The sequence below is a fragment of the Protomyctophum bolini genome (genome assembly GCF_963924005.1).
Source record: "Protomyctophum bolini genome assembly, chromosome: 14".
Taxonomy (NCBI): Eukaryota; Metazoa; Chordata; class Actinopteri; order Myctophiformes; family Myctophidae; genus Protomyctophum; species Protomyctophum bolini.
Genome location: NC_137875.1, coordinates 806,554 through 830,997, shown reverse-complemented (window position 1 = coordinate 830,997; position 24,444 = coordinate 806,554). Strand labels below are relative to the sequence as shown.

Here is a 24,444-nt window from a genome sequence, read left to right as displayed (position 1 = left end):
CGAGCTTGTAGGTCCGCTATTTTTGAAAAATCGAAGAACGACTGACATTTTTAGAATCTGATCTCAGGTCAGAATGGGTTAATCAGACCAGTGTGTGTCCAGTGGAAACCTCGTATGAATCTGATCTCAGGTCAGAATGGGTTAATGTTCACAAACAGGCCAGAGAGAATAACACAGTCATATAACTTGATAACTGGTATGTCTGACCATAACATTACCTTACTGGTGAGGACACTCACCAGTAAACGGTTTGACAATACCAGAAAACCAAAATCCTTTCACCAGATAATCCCCAAAAATGCAATTGATAATCTTGACACAGGGCTGTAAAACAGACAGATTGGTCTGATCTTCTATGTAGTCAGGATATAGAGAGTAGCAGTCATACTTTTGTGACGACCATAAACGGGGTAGTGTCACCATTTATAAAGAATATAAAGGCTAGACCTAGTAAAAAGAACACTCAAATTAAATTTATCCAATTTCAGACACATAAGACCATATCTAACAACAGATGCAGCCAAACTTTTCATGCATGCTATGATTTTTTCACACATAACCTATACCGTTTCACAACCTGGTCACAGACAAATCAGACAACTTTAAAACCCATAGAATCACTTTACAAACGGACATTAAAAACACTGGATCAAAAGCCCAACCGTTACCACCATTGACATATAGTTCAAAAGTACAACTTATTTAATTTTGACGGCTTTAGATTAAACACTTTGCAGATGCCTGTCTCATTTTTAAGATCTTAAATGGACTTGCACCTCCACCACTGAACCAGTCCATAGATCGAAGGGACAGTGGTGACAGAGCAACAAGGGCAACTACCAGAGGGGACTGTGGAGTGCCAATCAGACGTAGTGTGTTTGGTAAAACAGTCTTCTCTGTCAGAGCCTCCCATCACTGGAACAGTCTCTGTTAGAGCCTCCCATCACTGGAACAGTCTCTGTTAGAGCCTCCCATCACTGGAACAGTCTCTGTTAGAGCCTCCCATCACTGGGACAGTCTCTGTCAGAGCCTCCCATCACTGGAACAGTCTCTGTCAGAGCCTCCCATCACTGGAACAGTCTCTGTTAGAGCCTCCCATCACTGGGACAGTCTCTGTCAGAGCCTCCCATCACTGGAACAGTCTCTGTCAGAGCCTCCCATCACTGGAACAGTCTCTGTTAGAGCCTACCATCACTGGAACAGTCTCCCTACAGAATTAAGAGAGACCTCCAACTATCTGACCTTCAAATTCAACCTGAAAAGGTGGCTAAAAACAACTCAAATCTGTAATCATGATTAACTAACTATCAGCACTATTTAGTATTGATCACCGGTGTCATTTCTCACTTCACTTTGCCGTTGTTCTGTCCCCTGTACCATGGCGATCGGTTCCTGTACTGTATTGTGTTTTTGTATGGACGTAGTGTTGGGTGCTTGCACATATGGCAATATGGCATCAACGCATGGTGTTGTGTGCGGGCACACTACACTTTGTCTTTCTTTTATCTGTATTGTATTGTGTCTTTGTATGGACGTAGTGTTGGGTGCTTGCACATATGGCAATATGGCATCAACGCATGGTGTTGTGTGCAGGCGCACTACACTTTGTCTTTCTTTTATCTGTATTGTATTGTGTCTTTGTATGGACGTAGTGTTGGGTGCTTGCACATAATTATGCACACACACTTTGTCCTTTTTATCATTCATTTTTTAAGAGCCTGCCCAACAGGGACTACAGATGAAATTTAGCTTCGGCTAACTCTGGCCCATTTACATTGATGTGAAAACTGACATGTTGACTAATGAGCTTTGTCCCTGTCAAGTAAATAAATAAAATAGAAACATAGCTTTTTCAGAAAACTGTCAGTATGTAGAAGACATGTTTTGAATCTGAGCTCATGTCAGAATGGGTTAAACTGTTCGTTCAAACCGGATAAGATGGATAATATGATCACCATACTCCATGAATGTATATATTACTGTATCTGATTACTGTATATATTACACCATACTCCATGAATGTATATATTACTGCCATCAAGAATTGGATGTCTAGCAACGTCTTGCAACTGAATCCACACAAAACAGAAGTTTAAATTGTTGCCCCCGAGTAGGGTTGCTGCAGTCGTTGGGTCATTAAAACAGAACAATCAGGTTGCGAATGTCTTGAGAGAGCTCTTTGCTTTTACCCATCATGAGATGTTTCTTGTGTGACTGCTTGATAACAAAACAGCTGGTTTTTTTTTTATAGCCAATTAATTTGCACAAGCCCAGCTGATGTTGGTTTGCACAGATAGGAGGTAGACATACAAATGACATAGGAAAGGAATGGCAAGGCATATGAAATCACTAAGTATACTGTTTTTTCTTGGTGTGTTCGATACTTATTTCCCAGGCTATTGCACTTTATACCACATAAGAATATGTATGGACTTTATTTTTGTAATTTCTTTTTATGTGTGGATTACTTGAGTTAACCCATTCTGACCGGGCACCCATTTTGGTGTTAGCATCATGTTATGCTTTACCTATTGAAAAATAGCAGATCTACAAGCTCATATCGCGCCACCGAGTGGCGCGATACGAGCTTGTAGGTCTGCTATTTTTGAAAAATTCGAAGAACGACTGACATTTTTAGAATCTGATCTCAGGTCAGAATGGGTTAATCAGACCAGTGTGTGTCCAGAGGAAACCTCGTATGAATCTGATCTCAGGTCAGAATGGGTTAATACCAATGTCTGGTAAATAAATCATGTGAATAGCATCATTGGAAATGAAGTGAATGAAAGAAAGTTGATGTGTTCAATACTTATTTCCCCCATTGCGTGCACCAACCCCAGAAACCTTGACATTATTTTAGATCAGTCCATGCGTTTAGACAAACACGTTAACTCTGTATCACCTTCGTAACATTGCCAAACTAAGATCAGTTGTTTCACACCCGGAGTTAGAATCCATTATCCATGCATTTGTGTCATCACGTCTCGATTACTGTGATTCTCTGTTTACCTGTCCGTCTAAAACCGCATTAGACCGCCTGAAACTGGTTCAGAATACAGCTGCTATAGTTTTCTGAGCAGGTCCAGGAGATCCTGTCATATAAACACTCCCTGCACTGGCTCCCAGTTAATTACAGAATACATTTAAGATGTCTCCCTACACTGGCTCCCAGTTAATTACAGAATACATTTAAGATGCCTCCCTGCACTGGCTCCCAGTTAATTACAGAATACATTTAAGATGTCTCCCTGCACTGGCTCCCAGTTAATTACAGAATACATTTAAGATGCCTCCCTGCACTGGCTCCCAGTTAATTACAGAATACATTTAAGATGTCTCCCTACACTGGCTCCCAGTTAATTACAGAATACATTTAAGATGTCTCCCTGCACTGGCTCCCAGTTAATTACAGAATACATTTAAGATGTCTCCCTACACTGGCTCCCAGTTAATTACAGAATACATTTAAGATGTCTCCCTACACTGGCTCCCAGTTAATTACAGAATACATTTAAGATGTCTCCCTGCACTGGCTCCCAGTTAATTACAGAATACATTTAAGATGTCTCCCTGCACTGGCTCCCAGTTAATTACAGAATACATTTAAGATGTCTCCCTGCACTGGCTCCCAGTTAATTACAGAATACATTTAAGATGCCTCCCTGCACTGGCTCCCAGTTAATTACAGAATACATTTAAGATGTCTCCCTGCACTGGCTCCCAGTTAATTACAGAATACATTTAAGATGTCTCCCTGCACTGGCTCCCAGTTAATTACAGAATACATTTAAGATGCCTCCCTACACTGGCTCCCAGTTAATTACAGAATACATTTAAGATGCCTCCCTGCACTGGCTCTCAGTTAATTACAGAATACATTTAAGATGCCTCCCTGCACTGGCTCCCAGTTAATTACAGAATACATTTAAGATGCCTCCCTACACTGGCTCCCAGTTAATTACAGAATACATTTAAGATGTCTCCCTACACTGGCTCCCAGTTAATTACAGAATACATTTAAGATGTCTCCCTGCACTGGCTCCCAGTTAATTACAGAACACATTTAAGATGTCTCCCTGCACTGGCTCCCAGTTAATTACAGAATACATTTAAGATGCCTCCCTGCACTGGCTCCCAGTTAATTACAGAATACATTTAAGATGTCTCCCTGCACTGGCTCCCAGTTAATTACAGAATACATTTAAGATTCTAGTCATTACACACCAAGCCCTCCATGGCCAGGCACCTCCTTATCTCTCTGACCTGCTCCAACCGTGTGCGCGCGCGCGCGCGTGCGTGTGTGTATGTGTGTGTGTGTACGTGCGCGTGCGTGTGTGCACGCGTACCTTCTGGGCCAGAGCAGAGAAGCGGAGCACGTTGAGCGTCTCGTCGAACATGGATGCCGATTGGTTGATGTTAACGATCATGGAGGCGTGGCCACGCCCACTCAGGTAGCTCTGAAGGTAGAGCGTGAGTTTAGACTCTCTGAACGGAACGTGGATCCTGAGGCACGCACACGCACACGCACACGCACACACACACACACGCACACGCACACGCACACGCACAGTGTTAAAAAGTGTTGTTAGACCATAGCCGTCATCACATGTGATGAGGTCATCACATTTGGCCGTTTTTATCCCAATTAGTGGGTTTTTTTAATCCATTCCAGCTAACTTGGAATGACTTCAGATGTGAATTATCGATTATTGCATTAATAGTTCATTGATTCAGATTTTACGGGGGTCAGTTTCGAATTGCAGCCGTCCGTAGGTGCCCTTTGAGAGCGGTTTTGAAGGAGTCTAGGGATTTGCATGTCTTAATGACTGTTGGTAGGGCGTTCCACATTTTGGTGGCATAGGAGCGAAAATGATTTAGTATCTAGACAGGTACATGGGTACCTTGGTGGTGTATCAAATCTTGTGGACCAAACCCATTGCAAGAAGCCGAAATGATTTCAGCTCGTCAGAACTTTTCAGTAGCACCGAAGAGACGACTTTAGGACGGTACCCGCCCCCCCCCCGAACCTCAAATGACGTCACATTGTAGGCTCTACAGAGCCGAACCGACTTTTATTCGGCTCTAAAATAGGAGTATGAATCGGCCCAAAGCCATCCCAGCCTGTCAAAGTGGGCAGGGGTGAGGTGGGTTTGGGGGATGAGGCCAAGTAGGAGCCTGATCACTAATTTGACGTCTCGGCCACATGACCGTGCACTTGAACTTGACGGTTATTCACGTCATGGGCCCCGAATGGTGTTAACACAATCACCCCCGGGATTCCTTCAAAATAGGAGCTCTGGGGTGCCGGGAAAACATGGCCGCTTTACGCTTTTACTCTGAACCAATGGTATACTATACAACCTTGTACAGGTTGTTAATGGTATACAACCTTGTACAGGTTGTTAATGGTATACAACCTTGTACAGGTTGTTAATGGTATACAACCCGCCATTACTCCACATTTCCAACATAAAACTTTAGGGTACTCAAAATGTCAGACAGACAGACGGACAGACAGACAGACAGACATACTTGGCGTGCTGGGTGTGTCTCAGGGCACTGATAACCTTCCCCAGGGTCAAAAGGGAGGTGTTGATGTTTCCCGCCTCCTTCAGTCGATCTCCTCTGTTCTGGGTTTTAGCACAGCGCTCTGAGCCCGCCAGGTCACACAGACACAACCTGTTAAAGACCATTATATTATTAATAACAGTAATAATGTTCTGAGTGTTAGCACAGACACAACCTGTTAAAGATCATTATATTACGAGTAAGACGCGCAAACGCGGGAAGCGAACGCAGCTCGTACATATTTGGGTTTTGGACGTATAGCTGCTTTGGGGACTCCTTATATGGTGCCCCTTTTGTGCCCATATATGGAGCTGAGTGGACCTGGCCCCTTTTGTGCCCATATATGGAGCTGAGTGATTGCTGATGCAACACACTCCATATTTGGATAGCGGGACAGACACACGGACAGACAGACAGACACACAGACATGATCTGCTAGGTCTCATAGTAAGTGCTCACTGCGTTCGCAATTAATAACAGTAATAATGTTCTGAGTGTTAGCACAGACACATGCTGGAATAATAAAAACGAGTAAGACGCTCGAACGCGGGAAGCGAACGCCATCACACTCATGTCACCATGACTCACAAATCACTCAGCTCCATATATGGGCACAAAAGGGGCCAGGTCCACAACAAACAAATCACTGGCCCCTTTTGTGCCCATATATGGAGCTGAGTGGACCTGGCCCCTTTTGTGCCCATATATGGAGCTGAGTGATTGCTGATGCAACACACTCCATATTTGGACGTAGCTCCATATATGGGCACAAAGGGGGGACACACGCACGCACAGACATTATCTGCTAGGTCTCATAGTAAGTGCTCACTGCGTTCGCAATAACCAGTAAGACACCCTGAGGGCGAGAATGGAATGGGGGGGGGGGGGTCAGATCAACATGGAATTAATTCTGTACTGGCCATATATGGAGCGTGTCTTGAATGTACAGGGTTTGATGAGGTCAGATCAACAGATGGAATGAATTATGTACTGGCCATATATGGAGCGTGTCTTGAATGTACAGGGTTTGATGAGGTCAGATCAACAGATGGAATGAATTATGTACTGGCCATATATGGAGCGTGTCTTGAATGTACAGGGTTTGATGAGGTCAGATCAACATATGTAATGAATTCTGTACTGGCCATATATGGAGCGTGTCTTGAGTGTATACAGGGTTTGATTAGGTCAGATCTACATAATGGAATGTCAGAACAGGTTCTGACATTATATCCATATACTAATATTGATGACATCAGGGATCTCCATATATGGGCTTAATTTGCGACAGCAGGTCACATTTACTATGATATGATCCCTGATGATGTCATACTGATGTCACGAGACCTGGGCACAATATATAGGCTTTCCCCATGTATGGGGATTTTGAGTGACACAAAATGCAAGGTTTCATAGTTAACTGCGACCTTCATACAGTATATGTTACAAATAATAAATGTAGTACATATTAATGTATGTAAATGAGATGTGTACTGTATGTAAATGTGTGTTAATTAGATGTTTACTGTATGTAAATGAGATGTTTACTGTATGTAAATGAGATGTTTACTGTATGTAAATGTATGTAAATTATATGTTTACTGTATGTAAATAAGATGTTTAATGTATGTAAATGAGACGTTTACTATATGTAAATATATGTAAATGAGATGTTTAATGTATGTAAATGAGATGTTTACGGTATGCAAATGAGATGTTTACTGTATGTAAATAAGATGTTTACTGACTCGCTGATGCCGTTGACATGAGGAACTGGAGCTGAACCGTCTTCAATCCTCAGCAGACGAACCGAGAAGATACTGTGGCTGGAGACCCAAAACCAAACACGCTTCATTAGAGACCCAAAACCAAACACGCTTCACTAGAGACCCAAAACCAAACACGCTTCATTAGAGACCCAAAACCAAACACGCTTCATTAGAGACCCAAAACCAAACACGCTTCATTAGAGACCCAAAACCAAACGCGCTTCATTAGAGACCCAAAACCAAACACGCTTCATTAGAGACCCAAAACCAAACACGCTTCATTAGAGACCCAAAACCAAACACGCTTCATTAGAGACCCAAAACCAAACACGCTTCATTAGAGACCCAAAACAAAACACGCTTCACTAGAGACCCAAAACCAAACACGCTTCATTAGAGACCCAAAACCAAACACGCTTCATTAGAGACCCAAAACCAAACACGCTTCATTAGAGACCCAAAACCAAACACGCTTCATTAGAGACCCAAAACAAAACACGCTTCATTAGAGACCCAAAACCAAACACGCTTCACTAGAGACCCAAAACCAAACACGCTTCATTAGAGACCCAAAACCAAACACGCTTCACTAGAGACCCAAAACCAAACACGCTTCATTAGAGACCCAAAACCAAACACGCTTCACTAGAGACCCAAAACCAAACACGCTTCATTAGAGACCCAAAACCAAACACGCTTCATTAGAGACCCAAAACCAAACACGCTTCATTAGAGACCCAAAACCAAACACGCTTCATTAGAGACCCAAAACCAAACACGCTTCATTAGAGACCCAAAACCAAACACGCTTCATTAGAGACCCAAAACCAAACACGCTTCATTAGAGACCCAAAACCAAACACGCTTCACTAGAGACCCAAAACCAAACACGCTTCATTAGAGACCCAAAACCAAACACGCTTCACTAGAGACCCAAAACCAAACACGCTTCATTAGAGACCCAAAACCAAACACGCTTCATTAGAGACCCAAAACCAAACACGCTTCATTAGAGACCCAAAACCAAACACGCTTCATTAGAGACCCAAAACCAAACACGCTTCACTAGAGACCCAAAACCAAACACGCTTCATTAGAGACCCAAAACCAAACACGCTTCATTAGAGACCCAAAACCAAACACGCTTCATTAGAGACCCAAAACCAAACACGCTTCACTAGAGACCCAAAACCAAACACGCTTCATTAGAGACCCAAAACCAAACACGCTTCATTAGAGACCCAAAACCAAACACGCTTCACTAGAGACCCAAAACCAAACACGCTTCATTAGAGACCCAAAACCAAACACGCTTCATTAGAGACCCAAAACCAAACACGCTTCATTAGAGACCCAAAACCAAACACGCTTCATTAGAGACCCAAAACCAAACACGCTTCATTAGAGACCCAAAACCAAACACGCTTCATTAGAGACCCAAAACCAAACACGCTTCATTAGAGACCCAAAACCAAACACGCTTCATTAGAGACCCAAAACCAAACACGCTTCATTAGAGACCCAAAACCAAACGCGCTTCACTAGAGACCCAAAACCAAACACGCTTCATTAGAGACCCAAAACCAAACATGCTTCACTAGAGACCCAAAACCAAACACGCTTCATTAGAGACCCAAAACCAAACACGCTTCATTAGAGACCCAAAACCAAACACGTTTCATTAGAGACCCAAAACCAAACACGCTTCACTAGAGACCCAAAACCAAACACGCTTCATTAGAGACCCAAAACCAAACACGCTTCATTAGAGACCCAAAACCAAACACGCTTCATTAGAGACCCAAAACCAAACACGCTTCATTAGAGACCCAAAACCAAACACGCTTCATTAGAGACCCAAAACCAAACACGCTTCATTAGAGACCCAAAACCAAACACGCTTCATTAGAGACCCAAAACCAAACACGCTTCACTAGAGACCCAAAACCAAACACGCTTCATTAGAGACCCAAAACCAAACACGCTTCACTAGAGACCCAAAACCAAACACGCTTCATTAGAGACCCAAAACCAAACACGCTTCATTAGAGACCCAAAACCAAACACGCTTCATTAGAGACCCAAAACCAAACACGCTTCATTAGAGACCCAAAACCAAACACGCTTCACTAGAGACCCAAAACCAAACACGCTTCATTAGAGACCCAAAACCAAACACGCTTCATTAGAGACCCAAAACCAAACACGCTTCATTAGAGACCCAAAACCAAACACGCTTCACTAGAGACCCAAAACCAAACACGCTTCATTAGAGACCCAAAACCAAACACGCTTCATTAGAGACCCAAAACCAAACACGCTTCACTAGAGACCCAAAACCAAACACGCTTCATTAGAGACCCAAAACCAAACACGCTTCATTAGAGACCCAAAACCAAACACGCTTCATTAGAGACCCAAAACCAAACACGCTTCATTAGAGACCCAAAACCAAACACGCTTCATTAGAGACCCAAAACCAAACACGCTTCATTAGAGACCCAAAACCAAACACGCTTCATTAGAGACCCAAAACCAAACACGCTTCATTAGAGACCCAAAACCAAACACGCTTCATTAGAGACCCAAAACCAAACACGCTTCATTAGAGACCCAAAACCAAACACGCTTCACTAGAGACCCAAAACCAAACACGCTTCATTAGAGACCCAAAACCAAACACGCTTCATTAGAGACCCAAAACCAAACACGCTTCATTAGAGACCCAAAACCAAACACGCTTCATTAGAGACCCAAAACCAAACACGCTTCATTAGAGACCCAAAACCAAACACGCTTCACTAGAGACCCAAAACCAAACACGCTTCATTAGAGACCCAAAACCAAACACGCTTCATTAGAGACCCAAAACCAAACACGCTTCATTAGAGACCCAAAACCAAACACGCTTCACTAGAGACCCAAAACCAAACACGCTTCATTAGAGACCCAAAACCAAACACGCTTCATTAGAGACCCAAAACCAAACACGCTTCACTAGAGACCCAAAACCAAACGCGCTTCATTAGAGACCCAAAACCAAACACGCTTCATTAGAGACCCAAAACCGAAACACGCTTCATTAGAGACCCAAAACCAAACACGCTTCACTAGAGACCCAAAACCAAACACGCTTCACTAGAGACCCAAAACCAAACACGCTTCAGGCATCAATTAACCCATTCTGACCTGAGATCAGATTCTAAAAATGTTCTTCTACATCCTGACAGTTTTCTGAAAAAGCTATGTTTCTATGTCAGTCGTTCATCGATTTTTCAAAAATAGCAGATCTACAAGCTCGTACGAGCTTGTAGATCTGCTATTTTTCAATAGCTAAAGTATAACATGATGCTCAGAACACCAAAAGGGGTTCCCGTTCAGAATGGATGAATGAAAGTAATAAAGGAGTAATTGGTACCTCCGGCTGGACAGCTGGTTGAGTTTGGTGCAGGAGAAGCTCTGGTTCCTCCTCCCCAACCGGACCGCCTTCAGAGCTTCCTCTGGACCGTTCACCTGGACCCAGCGCAGGTCTGACCGCACGCACACACACACACACACACACCACACGCACACACACACACACCACACGCACCACACGCACACACCACACACACACACACACACACACACACACCACACACACGGGTATAAAGATATATTAACTGCATCAAAAGAAAATCGATGTATATCTTGATTGTGATATAATCGGTACTAGAAACCTGTGTGTTGTATTTAGCCATTTTAAAAATAAAGAAAGAAAAACCGGTTTAATTCGTATTCTGTGTGTTTATGTGGAGGTGCCGGTACAGTAGAATGCACACGCACACACACTAGGGTTGGGATTCGGAACCGGGTCCATTTCAGACCCGGTTCCGACATTGCGGATCTGGAGCCGGTTCCATCGTTTTCGCATTAACGGTTCCCCAAACGGTTCTCATCAGTCGTCATTTAGCTCCGCTGTGTCTGTGCATGCATGCAAGCAGAGCCTGAGGTGACGTCACCCCACCTACTAGGGCTGCCGTAATTGTCCAACAATTGGATTCGGATATTCGTCTTAAAAACCCACGTGGATTCGAGCAATTCGAGCCATTCGGATTTCGGATTTCAATTCGAGCCATTCGGATTTTTAAATAATTATATTTACACCATGCAATACAACCTGAGACATAACATTTAAGATGGCATTGCTGGCGCAACTCTCTCTCTCTCTCCGCGCATTGTTGTTGCTGAAAACTGAGTTGGAAGACAACGCATACATTCTCCCTTCTCCAGTAAAACATTTTTCTTAAATGAGCAATCCTACCACACAGCCTTATCAGAACGAGGCACGGAGGCAGTCTTAATTCACAGAACGGAACACTGCACGCTGCTGCTGCTGCTGCCGCACGACCTTTCATCCTTACGCATTGTATTTATCTTTTTATAATTTCCTGAACGATAAAGTCGCTTCATGATTGAAGATTGATGAGTGATAGATCTCTGTGTGTTGTCTAACAAGCCCAAATTGATTAAATCAATTAATTACCAGCAGCCAGCTGCATTATTATTATCTGTGGACTGTGGCTCTGCTGCCGACGTTATGAAACTTTTTAGCTGGCTAGCTGTATGCGCTCCGCTGTTATGCTCAAATCAGTGACCCTAAAGAATTCTGAGGCAACATGGCTGGAGACGAGGCAGCCAATCAGAACTGCTCCCAACCCAGACGCAGGCTGCGCTGTATAGTCTGTGTTTAGGAAGAGTGCGAGGCAGCTGATTTATTCTTCAATGTATGCCGTTGTCGGCGTGTCGCGTGGCAAATATAACTAATCTACAAGCTCACAAGTCACAACGCTTACCCATGGCACCGAAAACTAATTATAATAATAAAATATATATATATTATTATTTTTAATTCGAACCTTAATTTTATATATTCGGTTATTAATTCTTTTAAAAACTACTAAACTTCTACAGAGCTTTTCATTAGGCGTGTTGTAGGCTACAACTGTTGTTAATGGTGTTAATTTAGACCGCCAATGACTCGACGTCCTTCTGATATTATATGAATCACGTTAAATAGAGCCAAATCAATTTGTCTGCACTTATTTTTTTACAATTTATAAGAAACTCAACTGCTTTTGATTTGTCTCTAAATTAATCGCGTGACTGTTGAGCCCAGCGTTTAGGTGCATATACCTCCATAGATTGATTACTTTATAAACAGTTTGCAGAAAAAAGCACAGGAACGTAGCCTACAGTTCAATACAAGGTCTGCTAAAAGGATTTTATAATCCAAGAAAGCACTATTTGTTTCCATTAGGGTAAGGGGTCCTTCATATTAAATTAATCTGAACATTAAAGACAACATTTGTCACCACAACAATATCATTATTGCAATGTGTATGTACTGTATATTTAATATACAGTACAAATTGCAATATACAGTACAAATTGCAATATACAGTACAAATTGCAACAATGATATTGTTGTGTTGGCTAGCTGGTGGTGGTGAAATTAAAATAATAGTGCCACCTCATAATTGTAAAGAGCATTTTCAATAATTGAATTAATTAATTTGTGTTTATTATGTACTTGATTAGGTTAGTTATAATATCAGAAAAAAATGGAAAAAATTATATTGGGATCCGTTAAGGGAACCGTTAGGAACCGGAACCGTTAAGAGGGATCCGGGAAGGATTCGGAACCGTTAAAATCCTAACGAATCCCAACCCTAACACACACACACACACACACACACCTCGGACGAAGGAGTTCCCCTTGACGTCCTGGCTGAGACGCAGGGCGGGTCTCCTCAGGGCGGCGTGCGGAGGCGGAGCCTCCAGGAGGTCGTGGATGGTCTCGTTGTAGATCTCGCAGAAGGAGACCCAGACGGAGAACGAGGAGTTCTGGAGGTCCAGGTTGTCCAGGAGGACGGTGTGGTGGTCCTCTGGGAGGAGGAGGACGGTCTCCTCTTCTGGGAGGACAGTGTGGTGTTCCTCTGAGGCCGAGGAACCTGGTGGAACCACAAGGGTTTAACCAGGGGGGCAGTCAGACAGATATTTAACCAGGGGGGCAGTCAGACAGATATTTAACCAGGGGGGCAGTCAGACAGATATTTAACCAGGGGGGCAGTCAGACAGATATTTAACCAGGGGGGCAGTCAGACAGATATTTAACCAGGGGGGCAGTCAGACAGATATTTAACCAGGGGGGCAGTCAGACAGATATTTAACCAGGGGGGCAGTCAGACAGATATTTAACCAGGGGGGCAGTCAGACAGATATTTAACCAGGGGGGCAGTCAGACAGATATTTAACCAGGAGGGCAGTCAGACAGATATTTAACCAGGGGGGCAGTCAGACAGATATTTTGTGAAGCCACTAAGGAAATCGGGATTTCCTGAAAGTTCATATAATGGCCTGTTGTGGCGCTGTCATTGGACCCAGAAAAACCCATAGCCCCATAGAAGTCCATGTATTTGGGCCCAACTTCACCTAGACTGTATTACCTTAATAAACCTGGTCATGAATACTTTCTGACCATAAAGTCGCGTATGTTCTGAGGGGCGTGGCTACCGTTACAGTCTATGATCGGGATTCCCCACCCACTCGAGTCAAAATAAAAACCAACTGAGAAGAAGGGGGAAGTCCCGCCTCGTTGTCTGGGCCAGCCAATGGGCCAGCTGGGCCAAAACGGATCTAGAAAGATGGCGATTTACAATACAAGGACTGACAGGCTTCATCTTACGTCCATATCAGACCCGGAGAACGCTTTGTCCATATTTTTTACAGTCTATGGTTTTAACCCATTCTGACCTGAGATCAGATTCTATAAAAATGTCTTCTACATCCTTTCTGAAAAAGCTATGTTTCTATGTTGGGGGGGTCCCTGGAACTACATATTTTCAGATGGGGGTCCGCGGCCAAATACAGATAATTCTGGGGGTCCTTGACATGAAATAGGTTGAGCACCGCCGACATAGAAACATTTTACACAACACTGTCAGGATCTAGGAGACATTTCGTAGAATGGGCCTGAATGGGTTAAAGAACAGAACTTACCTTCCAGGGTGGTCCTGCTCACTGAGGTCTGGGTCTGGAATATAAACCATAACATGTTTAATAAGTTAATAACATGTTTAATAACATGAACCATAACATGTTTAATAACATGTTCAATAACATGTTTAATAACATGAACCATAACATGTTTAATAACATGAACCACAACATGTTTAATGACATGAAGCATAACATGTTTAATAACATGAAGCATAACATGAACCATAACATGAACCATAACATGTTTAATAACATGTTTAATAACATGAACCGTAATACTGGCCTGGGGTCAGTATTACCTCTCTGAACAGGGTCTGCTGGCCTGGGGTCAGTACAGGGTCTGCTGACCTGGGGTCAGTATTACCTCTCTGAACAGGGTCTGCTGACCTGGGGTCAGTTTTACCTCTCTGAACAGGGTCTGCTGGCCTGGGGTCAGTATTACCTCTCTGAACAGGGTCTGCTGACCTGGGGTCAGTTTTACCTCTCTGAACAGGGTCTGCTGGCCTGGGGTCAGTATTACCTCTCTGAACAGGGTCTGCTGACCTGGGGTCAGTATTACCTCTCTGAACAGGGTCTGCTGGCCTGGGGTCAGTATTACCTCTCTGAACAGGGTCTGCTGGCCTGGGGTCAGTATTACCTCTCTGAACAGGGTCTTCTTGTATCTCCTCTCCTGGCTCTGCTGGTCTGGGGTCAGTGTGATGACGTCTCTAGAGCGGTGAGGCTTCAGGCTGGTCTGAGTGGACACTCTGCCCTCCATGAGGCTGAAGAGGAGGCTGAGAGACCGAGGCAGCACGCCCGCTGACGACCCCCCTGACCCTACGCACACACAACACATTTAAAATGTTTACTTATGTCCACATAATGAGAAGTACAGGAACACCTTGTACAAAGGTGAGGACTAGTTAACTCACCCAGGAAGGTGAAGGACTAGTTAACTCACCCAGGAAGGTGAAGGACTAGTTAACTCACCCAGGAAGGTGAGGACTAGTTAACTCACCCAGGAAGGTGAAGGACTAGTTAACTCACCCAGGAAGGTGAAGGACTAGTTAACTCACCCAGGAAGGTGAAGGACTAGTTAACTCACCCAGGAAGGTGAAGGACTAGTTAACTCACCCAGGAAGGTGAAGGACTAGTTAACTCACCCAGGAAGGTGAAGGACTAGTTAACTCACCCAGGAAGGTGAAGACTAGTTAACTCACCCAGGAAGGTGAAGGACTAGTTAACTCACCCAGGAAGGTGAGGACTAGTTAACTCACCCAGGAAGGTGAAGGACTAGTTAACTCACCCAGGAAGGTGAAGGACTAGTTAACTCACCCAGGAAGGTGAAGGACTAGTTAACTCACCCAGGAAGGTGAAGGACTAGTTAACTCACCCAGGAAGGTGAAGACTAGTTAACTCACCCAGGAAGGTGAAGGACTAGTTAACTCACCCAGGAAGGTGAAGGACTAGTTAACTCACCCAGGAAGGTGAGGACTAGTTAACTCACCCAGGAAGGTGAAGGACTAGTTAACTCACCCAGGAAGGTGAAGGACTAGTTAACTCACCCAGGAAGGTGAAGGACTAGTTAACTCACCCAGGAAGGTGAAGACTAGTTAACTCACCCAGGAAGGTGAAGGACTAGTTAACTCACCCAGGAAGGTGAAGGACTAGTTAACTCACCCAGGAAGGTGAAGACTAGTTAACTCACCCAGGAAGGTGAAGGACTAGTTAACTCACCCAGGAAGGTGAAGACTAGTTAACTCACCCAGGAAGGTGAGGACTAGTTAACTCACCCAGGAAGGTGAGGACTAGTTAACTCACCCAGGAAGGTGAAGGACTAGTTAACTCACCCAGGAAGGTGAGGACTAGTTAACTCACCCAGGAAGGTGAGGACTAGTTAACTCACCCAGGAAGGTGAAGGACTAGTTAACTCACCCAGGAAGGTGAAGGACTAGTTAACTCACCCAGGAAGGAGAAGGACTAGTTAACTCACCCAGGAAGGTGAAGGACTAGTTAACTCACCCAGGAAGGTGAAGGACTAGTTAACTCATCCAGGAAGGTGAAGACTAGTTAACTCACCCAGGAAGGTGAAGGACTAGTTAACTCACCCAGGAAGGTGAAGGACTAGTTAACTCACCCAGGAAGGTGAAGGACTAGTTAACTCACCCAGGAAGGTGAAGGACTAGTTAACTCACCCAGGAAGGTGAAGACTAGTTAACTCACCCAGGAAGGTGAAGGACTAGTTAACTCACCCAGGAAGGTGAAGGACTAGTTAACTCACCCAGGAAGGAGAAGGACTAGTTAACTCACCCAGGAAGGTGAAGACTAGTTAACTCACCCAGGAAGGTGAGGACTAGTTAACTCACCCAGGAAGGTGAAGGACTAGTTAACTCACCCAGGAAGGTGAGGACTAGTTAACTCACCCAGGAAGGTGAAGGACTAGTTAACTCATCCAGGAAGGTGAAGACTAGTTAACTCACCCAGGAAGGTGAAGGACTAGTTAACTCACCCAGGAAGGTGAAGGACTAGTTAACTCACCCAGGAAGGTGAAGGACTAGTTAACTCACCCAGGAAGGTGAAGGACTAGTTAACTCACCCAGGAAGGTGAGGACTAGTTAACTCACCCAGGAAGGTGAAGGACTAGTTAACTCACCCAGGAAGGTGAGGACTAGTTAACTCACCCAGGAAGGTGAAGGACTAGTTAACTCACCCAGGAAGGTGAAGGACTAGTTAACTCATTCAGGAAGGTGAGGACTAGTTAACTCACCCAGGAAGGTGAAGGACTAGTTAACTCACCCAGGAAGGTGAGGACTAGTTAACTCACCCAGGAAGGTGAAGGACTAGTTAACTCACCCAGGAAGGTGAAGGACTAGTTAACTCACCCAGGAAGGTGAAGGACTAGTTAACTCACCCAGGAAGGTGAAGGTCTTCCCAGCGTTGGAGACTCCGTAGGTGAAGACCAGAGAATCCTGACCTTCCAGAACGTCTCTGACCGAATCCTTCACGGTCCCTTCAAAGAGATCCTTCTGACTGACCTCTGGGCCGTACACCTGCACATGCACACGCACACGCACACGCACACGCAAATCTATGAATATATATTCTTTCAGAGCGAACGTTTTTAACTCAAATCTTTGCTTCTGGGGGGGGAAGGGGGGGTCCCTGGAACTACACATTTTCAGATGGGGGGTCGGCGGCATAATACAATATAATTCTGGGGGTCCTTGACGTGAAATAGTTTGAGAACCGCACCGACATATTAGAAACACGAGGGTTTTCAGAAAACCGTCAGGTTTTTAGAAGACATTCATTTTTCCTCGGGTCTAAAATGGGTCAACCCATTTTGGGACGGGAACTCCTTTTGGTGTTAGCATTATGTTATGCTTTAGCTATTGAAAAATAGCAGATCTACAAGCTCGTAGCGCGCCACCGAGTGGCGCGCTATGAGCTTGTAGGTCTGCTATTTTTGAAAAATCGAAGAACCACTGACATATAAACATAGCTTTGTCAGAAAACAGTCAATGGTTGAAGACCCCTGTTACTAAAACAAACGGGTATAAATAAGACCCCTGTTACTAAAACAAACAGGTATAAATAAAGCCAATTAACAAAGGAAGCAGGAGGAGGTAGATATAGTTACACTCCATGCACTTTAGCCCTGGTTGCACTTTATTTTACTGCCAGGAATGGTATACTCCTGGTACTCCAGGTTCCTGTCGCGCAATATACGACATACCCGCCTTTTGTTTTATGCGTTTAATCCGCCGTATTGTAATAAATAAAAAGAAACTCCATCTTTGCCGCGGAGCTGGAGACGAGATGGTTTCGTTTTGATGACGAAACCGGAAATCGTCAGATGCTGTGGGCTGCTAGGGCTTCTGGGAAATTGAGGCCAATGCAAATGAATGGGGTACAATGCCTCATGGAGACGGGTCCTGTGCTGCGTCTTCCGGGTGCACCAAGATGGCGGGTGGTGCGATCGGATCACAACAAACCGAGGGACCTTTTCTCGCTGGATTTTCGCGGATTAAAAGCCCAAATAATTCAGCGTATGCTCTAAAGGTAATACAACAATCTCGGCAGTGAAGGGGGGTTGATTAAAATGCGGGTTACGCGTTTAAACCAGTCAAACTGTTGATGTAACATCTTGTGATAATGTGTACATATGTATGTCTACTCTGTTGTCCTGTATGTTGTACTGTCTGTGTCTGTAATGTCTCTGAGAGCTTTTATTATCTGTTGTAAAACGAAGTGCCCAGTTTGGAACATATGAATAACCTTCACCTTGACCTGTCAGGATGTAGAAGACATTTTTTAGAATCCGATCTCAGGTCAAAAATGGGTTAATGTACCAAATCTCTCCTAGTTCAACTAGATCCAACAACAACAACAACGTAAACATCCCACCTTTGAGAAGTGGAAGCGTTGTCCGGTGAGACTCAGACACTTATCGCTGAGTCTACAGAGAGGAGGCTTCAGCAGGACGCTGTGGGGGGGCTCCACGGTTACACAGTCCTGAATGGAAACAACACAATGTTTACACAGTCCTGAACGGAAACACAATGTTTACACAGTCCTGAATGGAAACACAATGTTTACACAGTCCTGAATGGAAACACAATGTTTACACAGTCCTTAAAGGATCAGAACTAAGGGCGCTTTCACACCGGACATGTTTGGTTCGTTTAAAACGCACCATGGTCCGCTTACCCCTTTGGTTCGGTTGGTGTGAACGTGCATCCGAACTCTGGTGCGGATCAAAGAAACGAACCATGGTCCGCTAAAAAAGGCCGGACTCGGTTCGCTTCCAAACGAACCACGGTGCGGTTCGTTACTGGTGTGAACGCATTCGGACTTTATAGAGGACCAAATACAGGACGATAGCCACAATAGCTGTCGGGCTTCGGCAGTTGTGAGGCTGCATTAATAATTAGTTATAAAAGCATGTCTTTTTTACGGGGATCATCATATGACAGCTGACAGTCTGATTTTATTTTAATAGTAGACGCATGTCGAGGCGCAGCGCAAATGTAATGGCAGCGTACGAGGTTCACATGCGCAAAAATAACAGATGTATAATTATCGACACGGAATGTTGTACGGTATGGTACACGATGTAAGCTTGAGGGGGAGAGACCCATATATTTATATGGGAGAGACGCAGAGACAGAGAATTTGAAATATTTAAAATCATCCATGTCGCGCACGGCCGCACATATAGAGAAAAAGCCAATGTTAAATAAGCTATACACAGGTGGATCACAAATGATTAATTGATTACATCACTATAGCAAAAGACGTAAAACTAGGTCAACTCAATTAGCTGCAGCGGAGCTTTTCTGACTTGAAGCTCAATAACCTACTAACTGACCACCTTCAAGTTTAAACCATAAGATGACATGCCGATTTGATGCGCAGAAATAACATATATCTAATCGGGTCAAGGTGCACACATGGAAGAAAAGTCATTTTATCGGGGATACCTTGTAGGCTATACGTATACGTCTCCGTGAATTGTATGCATCAGGAGCAAGCACATTATTGTTCAAACACCTGCTCCTGTTCATCTGTTGCTCTTATTTGGCTAATAAAATAATTAATAAGAATGAATGCAATAGCAAGTTGTTGCTGTCATGTTGCTGGTCTCTTCTCTCTCTGTGTGACTGAAGGTTGCCCCAAAAATTGTAGACAGTGATTTCCCCTCATGTTCTTTTTCCCTCATTATTTGGTTCGCTTAACATGTCCACGTGTCATTTGTTTACATATTTGGTACGCTTTACAAAGTCCAGTGTGAACACCAAACGGACCAAAATCAAAATGCAAATATTTGGTCCTTGGTCCTTGATCCGGACCTTCTAAGCGAACTTTGGGTGTGAAAGCGCCCTAAAGGATCAGAACTAAAGGATCAGAACTAAAGGATCAGAACTAAAGGATGAGAACTAAAGGATGAGAACTAAAGGATGAGAACTAAAGGATCCAGAACTAAAGGATCAGAACTAAAGGATCAGAACTAAAGGATCAGAACTAAAGGATGAGAACTAAAGGATCAGAACTAAAGGATCAGAACTAAAGGATCAGAACTAAAGCGTACCTGGTCCTCTCCCTGTTCAGCCTCGCTGGGGGTCAGAGGTCGCACGCGGAGGAACACCTTCAAGAGTTCCTGTTGAGGACAGGAAGGAAGGTCAACGTTTAAAACATTATTATAGTTCCTGTTGAGGACAGGAAGGAAGGTCAACGTTTAAAACAGTATTATAGTTCCTGTTGAGGACAGGAAGGTCGTGTGTGTGTGTGTGTGTGTGTGTGTGTGTGTGTGTGTGTGTGTGTGTGTGTGTGTGTGTGTGCGCGCGCGCGCGCGTGCGTGCGTGCGTGTGTGTGCGTGTGTAAACTAATAATAATAACAACAACCTTAGGCTGTGAACTCGGGTCGGTCTTCAGGTCGTCCACTTCCCGCTGACGTCTGTCCACTTCCTGTTCCATCTGGACACATCAATCACATTGAAGAGTTAATCTGTCGACTAAAACTAAAGACTAAAACTAAAGACTAAATCAGTAAATCACAATGAAGAGTTAATCTCACATCCCTACTTTTTGATGTCAATACTTTCAGTAATTTTACTAAAATACATTCTGAATGCTCGCGTACTTTTACTGTAACAGTGATTCTACACTGAAGTTAGTCGCAATTTGCAACTCTAGATTTGTTTTATAATGGGATGAATCCAGAGTTGCGGTAACAGGTACGGTCGCCCCTTTCCCACCTCGCCCCACTACTAGCTGTAAATAACAGGTACGGTCGCCCCTGTCCCACCTCGCCCCACTACTAGCTGTAAATAACAGGTACGGTCGCCCCTTTCCCACCTCGCCCCACTACTAGCTGTGAATAACAAACATAATTCATGTTGGTGATTATATAAAAGGTATTATCATATTAATTTATCATTGTTAAGTTCACTCTGTATATCCACGGGCATAATAGCATGATGATGCCACTACAAAACATGGCCTACATGGAAGAAATGTGTTTAATAAAACGAAATTAACTGCTAGAACTTAATTAAGCAGTCACCGTCTCTGTGACATGTTGTTCTTTCTAAATGTTACAGAGTGTAGAGATCGACTACGATACAATCAAATAAATCTCTATACAAGATCATTTCAGATTTCAGAGAGGGAGGGAAATACTAAATTAACAGTTAACTACATTAAACATTTCGCGGGAAAGCAGATAACAAACGCAAAGTGGATGAATGGGGAGTCAATGGAGGGTATTGATGAATGGGGAGTCAATGGAGGGTATTGATGAATGGGGAGTCAATGGAGGGTATTGATGAATGGGGAGTCAATGGAGGGTATTGATGAATGGGGAGTCAATGGAGGGTATTGATGAATGGGGAGTCAATGGAGGGTATTGATGAATGGGGAGTCAATGGAGGGTATTGATGAATGGGGAGTCAATGGAGGGTATTGGTGATGAATGGAGGATTGGATGGATTGCAACTCTAGATTAATCTCACAGTTGCAAATTGCAGCTAAACTGAAGTATTCATACTATGAAGTAAATAAATGTGAGTACTTATTATTCCACCACTCACTGCTAACCACACACACACACACACACACACAGCTAACAACACAGACAACAAAACAGACCCAGTTAGCTTGTTAGCATCATCACTCACACACACACTGAGCTGAGAGCTAACAGTCAACACACACACACACACACACACACACACACACACACACACACAGCTAACAACACAGACAACAAAACAGACCCAGTTAGCTTGTTAGCATCATCACTCACACACACACACACACTGAGCTGAGAGCTAACAACAGTCAAAAGACACACACACACACACACACACACACACACACACACCAAAACAGACCCAGTTAGCATGTTAGCATCATCACTCAAACACACACACACACACACACACACACACACACACACACACACACACACACACACACACACACACACACACACACACACACACACACACACACACACACACACACACACACACACACACACACACATCAGTGTTTGAACTCACCTCTGTGGAGACGAACGACAGACCGGATGAATTAACTGAAGGTTTAATTATGAAACAAACAGTTTAAAACTGTCTCTCTGCTCGTCATCCGGCGGGAATTAAACTAAACTATGTTTAATTAGAATAAAAACACTTAAAAAAATCTCTCTCTCCCTCAACAACAAACTAGCAGCGGGCAACCAACTCTATGCGGGCAACGGACGGTTTGAATACGTCCAATAACAGCGCAGCAGAGCCCACCCACGTGGTGGTGACGTGCCGTCCAATCAGAGCGCACGCAGAGAGCCGGTTCCACGGAGAAGGAACGGATTGTGACGTCACCGCCCGGGTTCAGCACAGCGTTGAGAAGCACGGAGGAGAAGCCGGAAGTTTGACCGCGACGCATCCTTCTCTTTTGGGCATGATCCTTCTTACGTCACGTGTATCGTCAAAGGTTTTATTTTATTATTATTTGTATTTCTCTACATCTTTATTGACACTAAAACAATCACACAATCATCTTAATAATAAAAACGCAAATAAACAGTTTTTACTTTTTATTTAGCAGATATATTTTGTATGCTACTTCTTATTCTTATTCTTATTCTTGTTTTATTGTAGTTCATGCTTTTATTTAATGGAGTCTACTTTAATCCGTGTACTGTCGTTTCGTTCAAACGTTTTTTCTCTAAATAAAATCTAAAATGAATAATAAATGAATGGCAAAATGACTTAAAGTCGTTTGAAGGTACACGGATGTACTGTAACTGTGACCTTACAGCGACACCTCCTGGTATGAAGACGTACTGTTTTTTTTTTTTTTTTTTTTAACCAAAGCATTGAATCCCTATTCTTTACAGTCTATGATTGAATCATAAGTATTATTATGATCATTATAAAAGTAACTATATGGTAATTAATTAAATTAATCAAACAAACGACATATTGATTGATTGAAATATTTATTTATTAACAGTTCTGCAGAATTACAGTACACTTTATTACAGTAGGCCTACACAACAGAATTACAGTCAAGTTAAAAGAACACCTTTATGTAAACCATACTGCAGTAACCCTGGGAAAAATAATAATTCAAATGTATAATCTATGTCTATCTATCTATGTATAATCTATGTATATCTATCTATAATGTAAGCTCTTATATGTAAACCATACTGCAGTAACCCTGGGAAAAAGAATAATTCAAATGTATAATGTGTTGAAAGTGATTTTTGCTATGTTTTTATATGTGTTGTTTGTAAACAATTGTAAGTATTGCCTTTGTTAAATGTTAAATGTTTGTCTGTGTCGGAGCCCAGGAAGACTAGCTTTTGTCAAGGCAAAAGCTAATGGGGATCCTTATAAACAATAAACAATAAACAGTACACTAAATATACACTGTATTACAGTTCATTTCAAGCACAACTCATAACACAAAGACTAATTAACTGTGAGTGAACGACACCATAAAAAAAGCATTACACTTGTTTACAAGAGGGTCCACCATGTTCAATTCATCAAAACATTTAGAGACGTACAAATAGACACTTCTATAAAGCCAAAGAACAGAACAGGAATTCATCATAAAGGAGGTAAAACTAACTATATTATCTCCGCCAGGCCGAAGGCTTATTTAGATTAGTTCCTAGATAGTTTAGGTAGATTTAGATATAGTTTAGTTGGATTAGGTAATAGATAGTTCTTTTAGATGAGTTCCTACGTAGATAGGCTACAGGTTTAATGTTTGTTTTAAATCATACCAATCATTTGATGAATTGAACAAGGTGAACCCTCTTGTAAACCAGTGTAATGCTTCATGGTGTCGTTCACTCACAGTTAAAAGTCTTTGTATTGAGTTGTGCTGCATGGAAATGTTCTGTAATTCTGTTAAAACTGTTAATAAATATTTCAATCAATAAATCAATCAATACCAACATGAGTTAGACTTCAATATATTAGAGCGCCCCTCACTTCACACGGTGTGATTTTAAATATTTTTTAAATATTTATTTTAATTTGTAACCCATTTTTCACATATCTCA

General features: G+C 43.0%; 1 protein-coding gene across 1 annotated transcript in view; it reads right to left on the bottom strand.

Moving 5' to 3' along the window:
• kif20ba (kinesin family member 20Ba) overlaps positions 1-22,558 on the bottom strand; it is a 47,258-nt gene extending 24,700 nt beyond the window's left edge. Inside the window, exons 1-12 of the mRNA XM_080781739.1 lie at positions 22,424-22,558; positions 20,763-20,834; positions 20,449-20,517; positions 18,765-18,872; positions 17,269-17,407; positions 15,016-15,194; positions 14,379-14,412; positions 13,076-13,330; positions 10,756-10,867; positions 7,317-7,394; positions 5,533-5,679; positions 4,347-4,503 (exon numbers count right to left, since the gene is read on the bottom strand). Coding sequence (XP_080637865.1) covers positions 4,347-4,503; positions 5,533-5,679; positions 7,317-7,394; positions 10,756-10,867; positions 13,076-13,330; positions 14,379-14,412; positions 15,016-15,194; positions 17,269-17,407; positions 18,765-18,872; positions 20,449-20,517; positions 20,763-20,834 — 1,350 coding nt within the window. The 5' untranslated portion in view covers positions 22,424-22,558. The remainder of the gene's footprint in view (positions 1-4,346; positions 4,504-5,532; positions 5,680-7,316; positions 7,395-10,755; positions 10,868-13,075; positions 13,331-14,378; positions 14,413-15,015; positions 15,195-17,268; positions 17,408-18,764; positions 18,873-20,448; positions 20,518-20,762; positions 20,835-22,423) is intronic.
• Between the last annotated feature and the right edge of the window lie 1,886 nt (positions 22,559-24,444).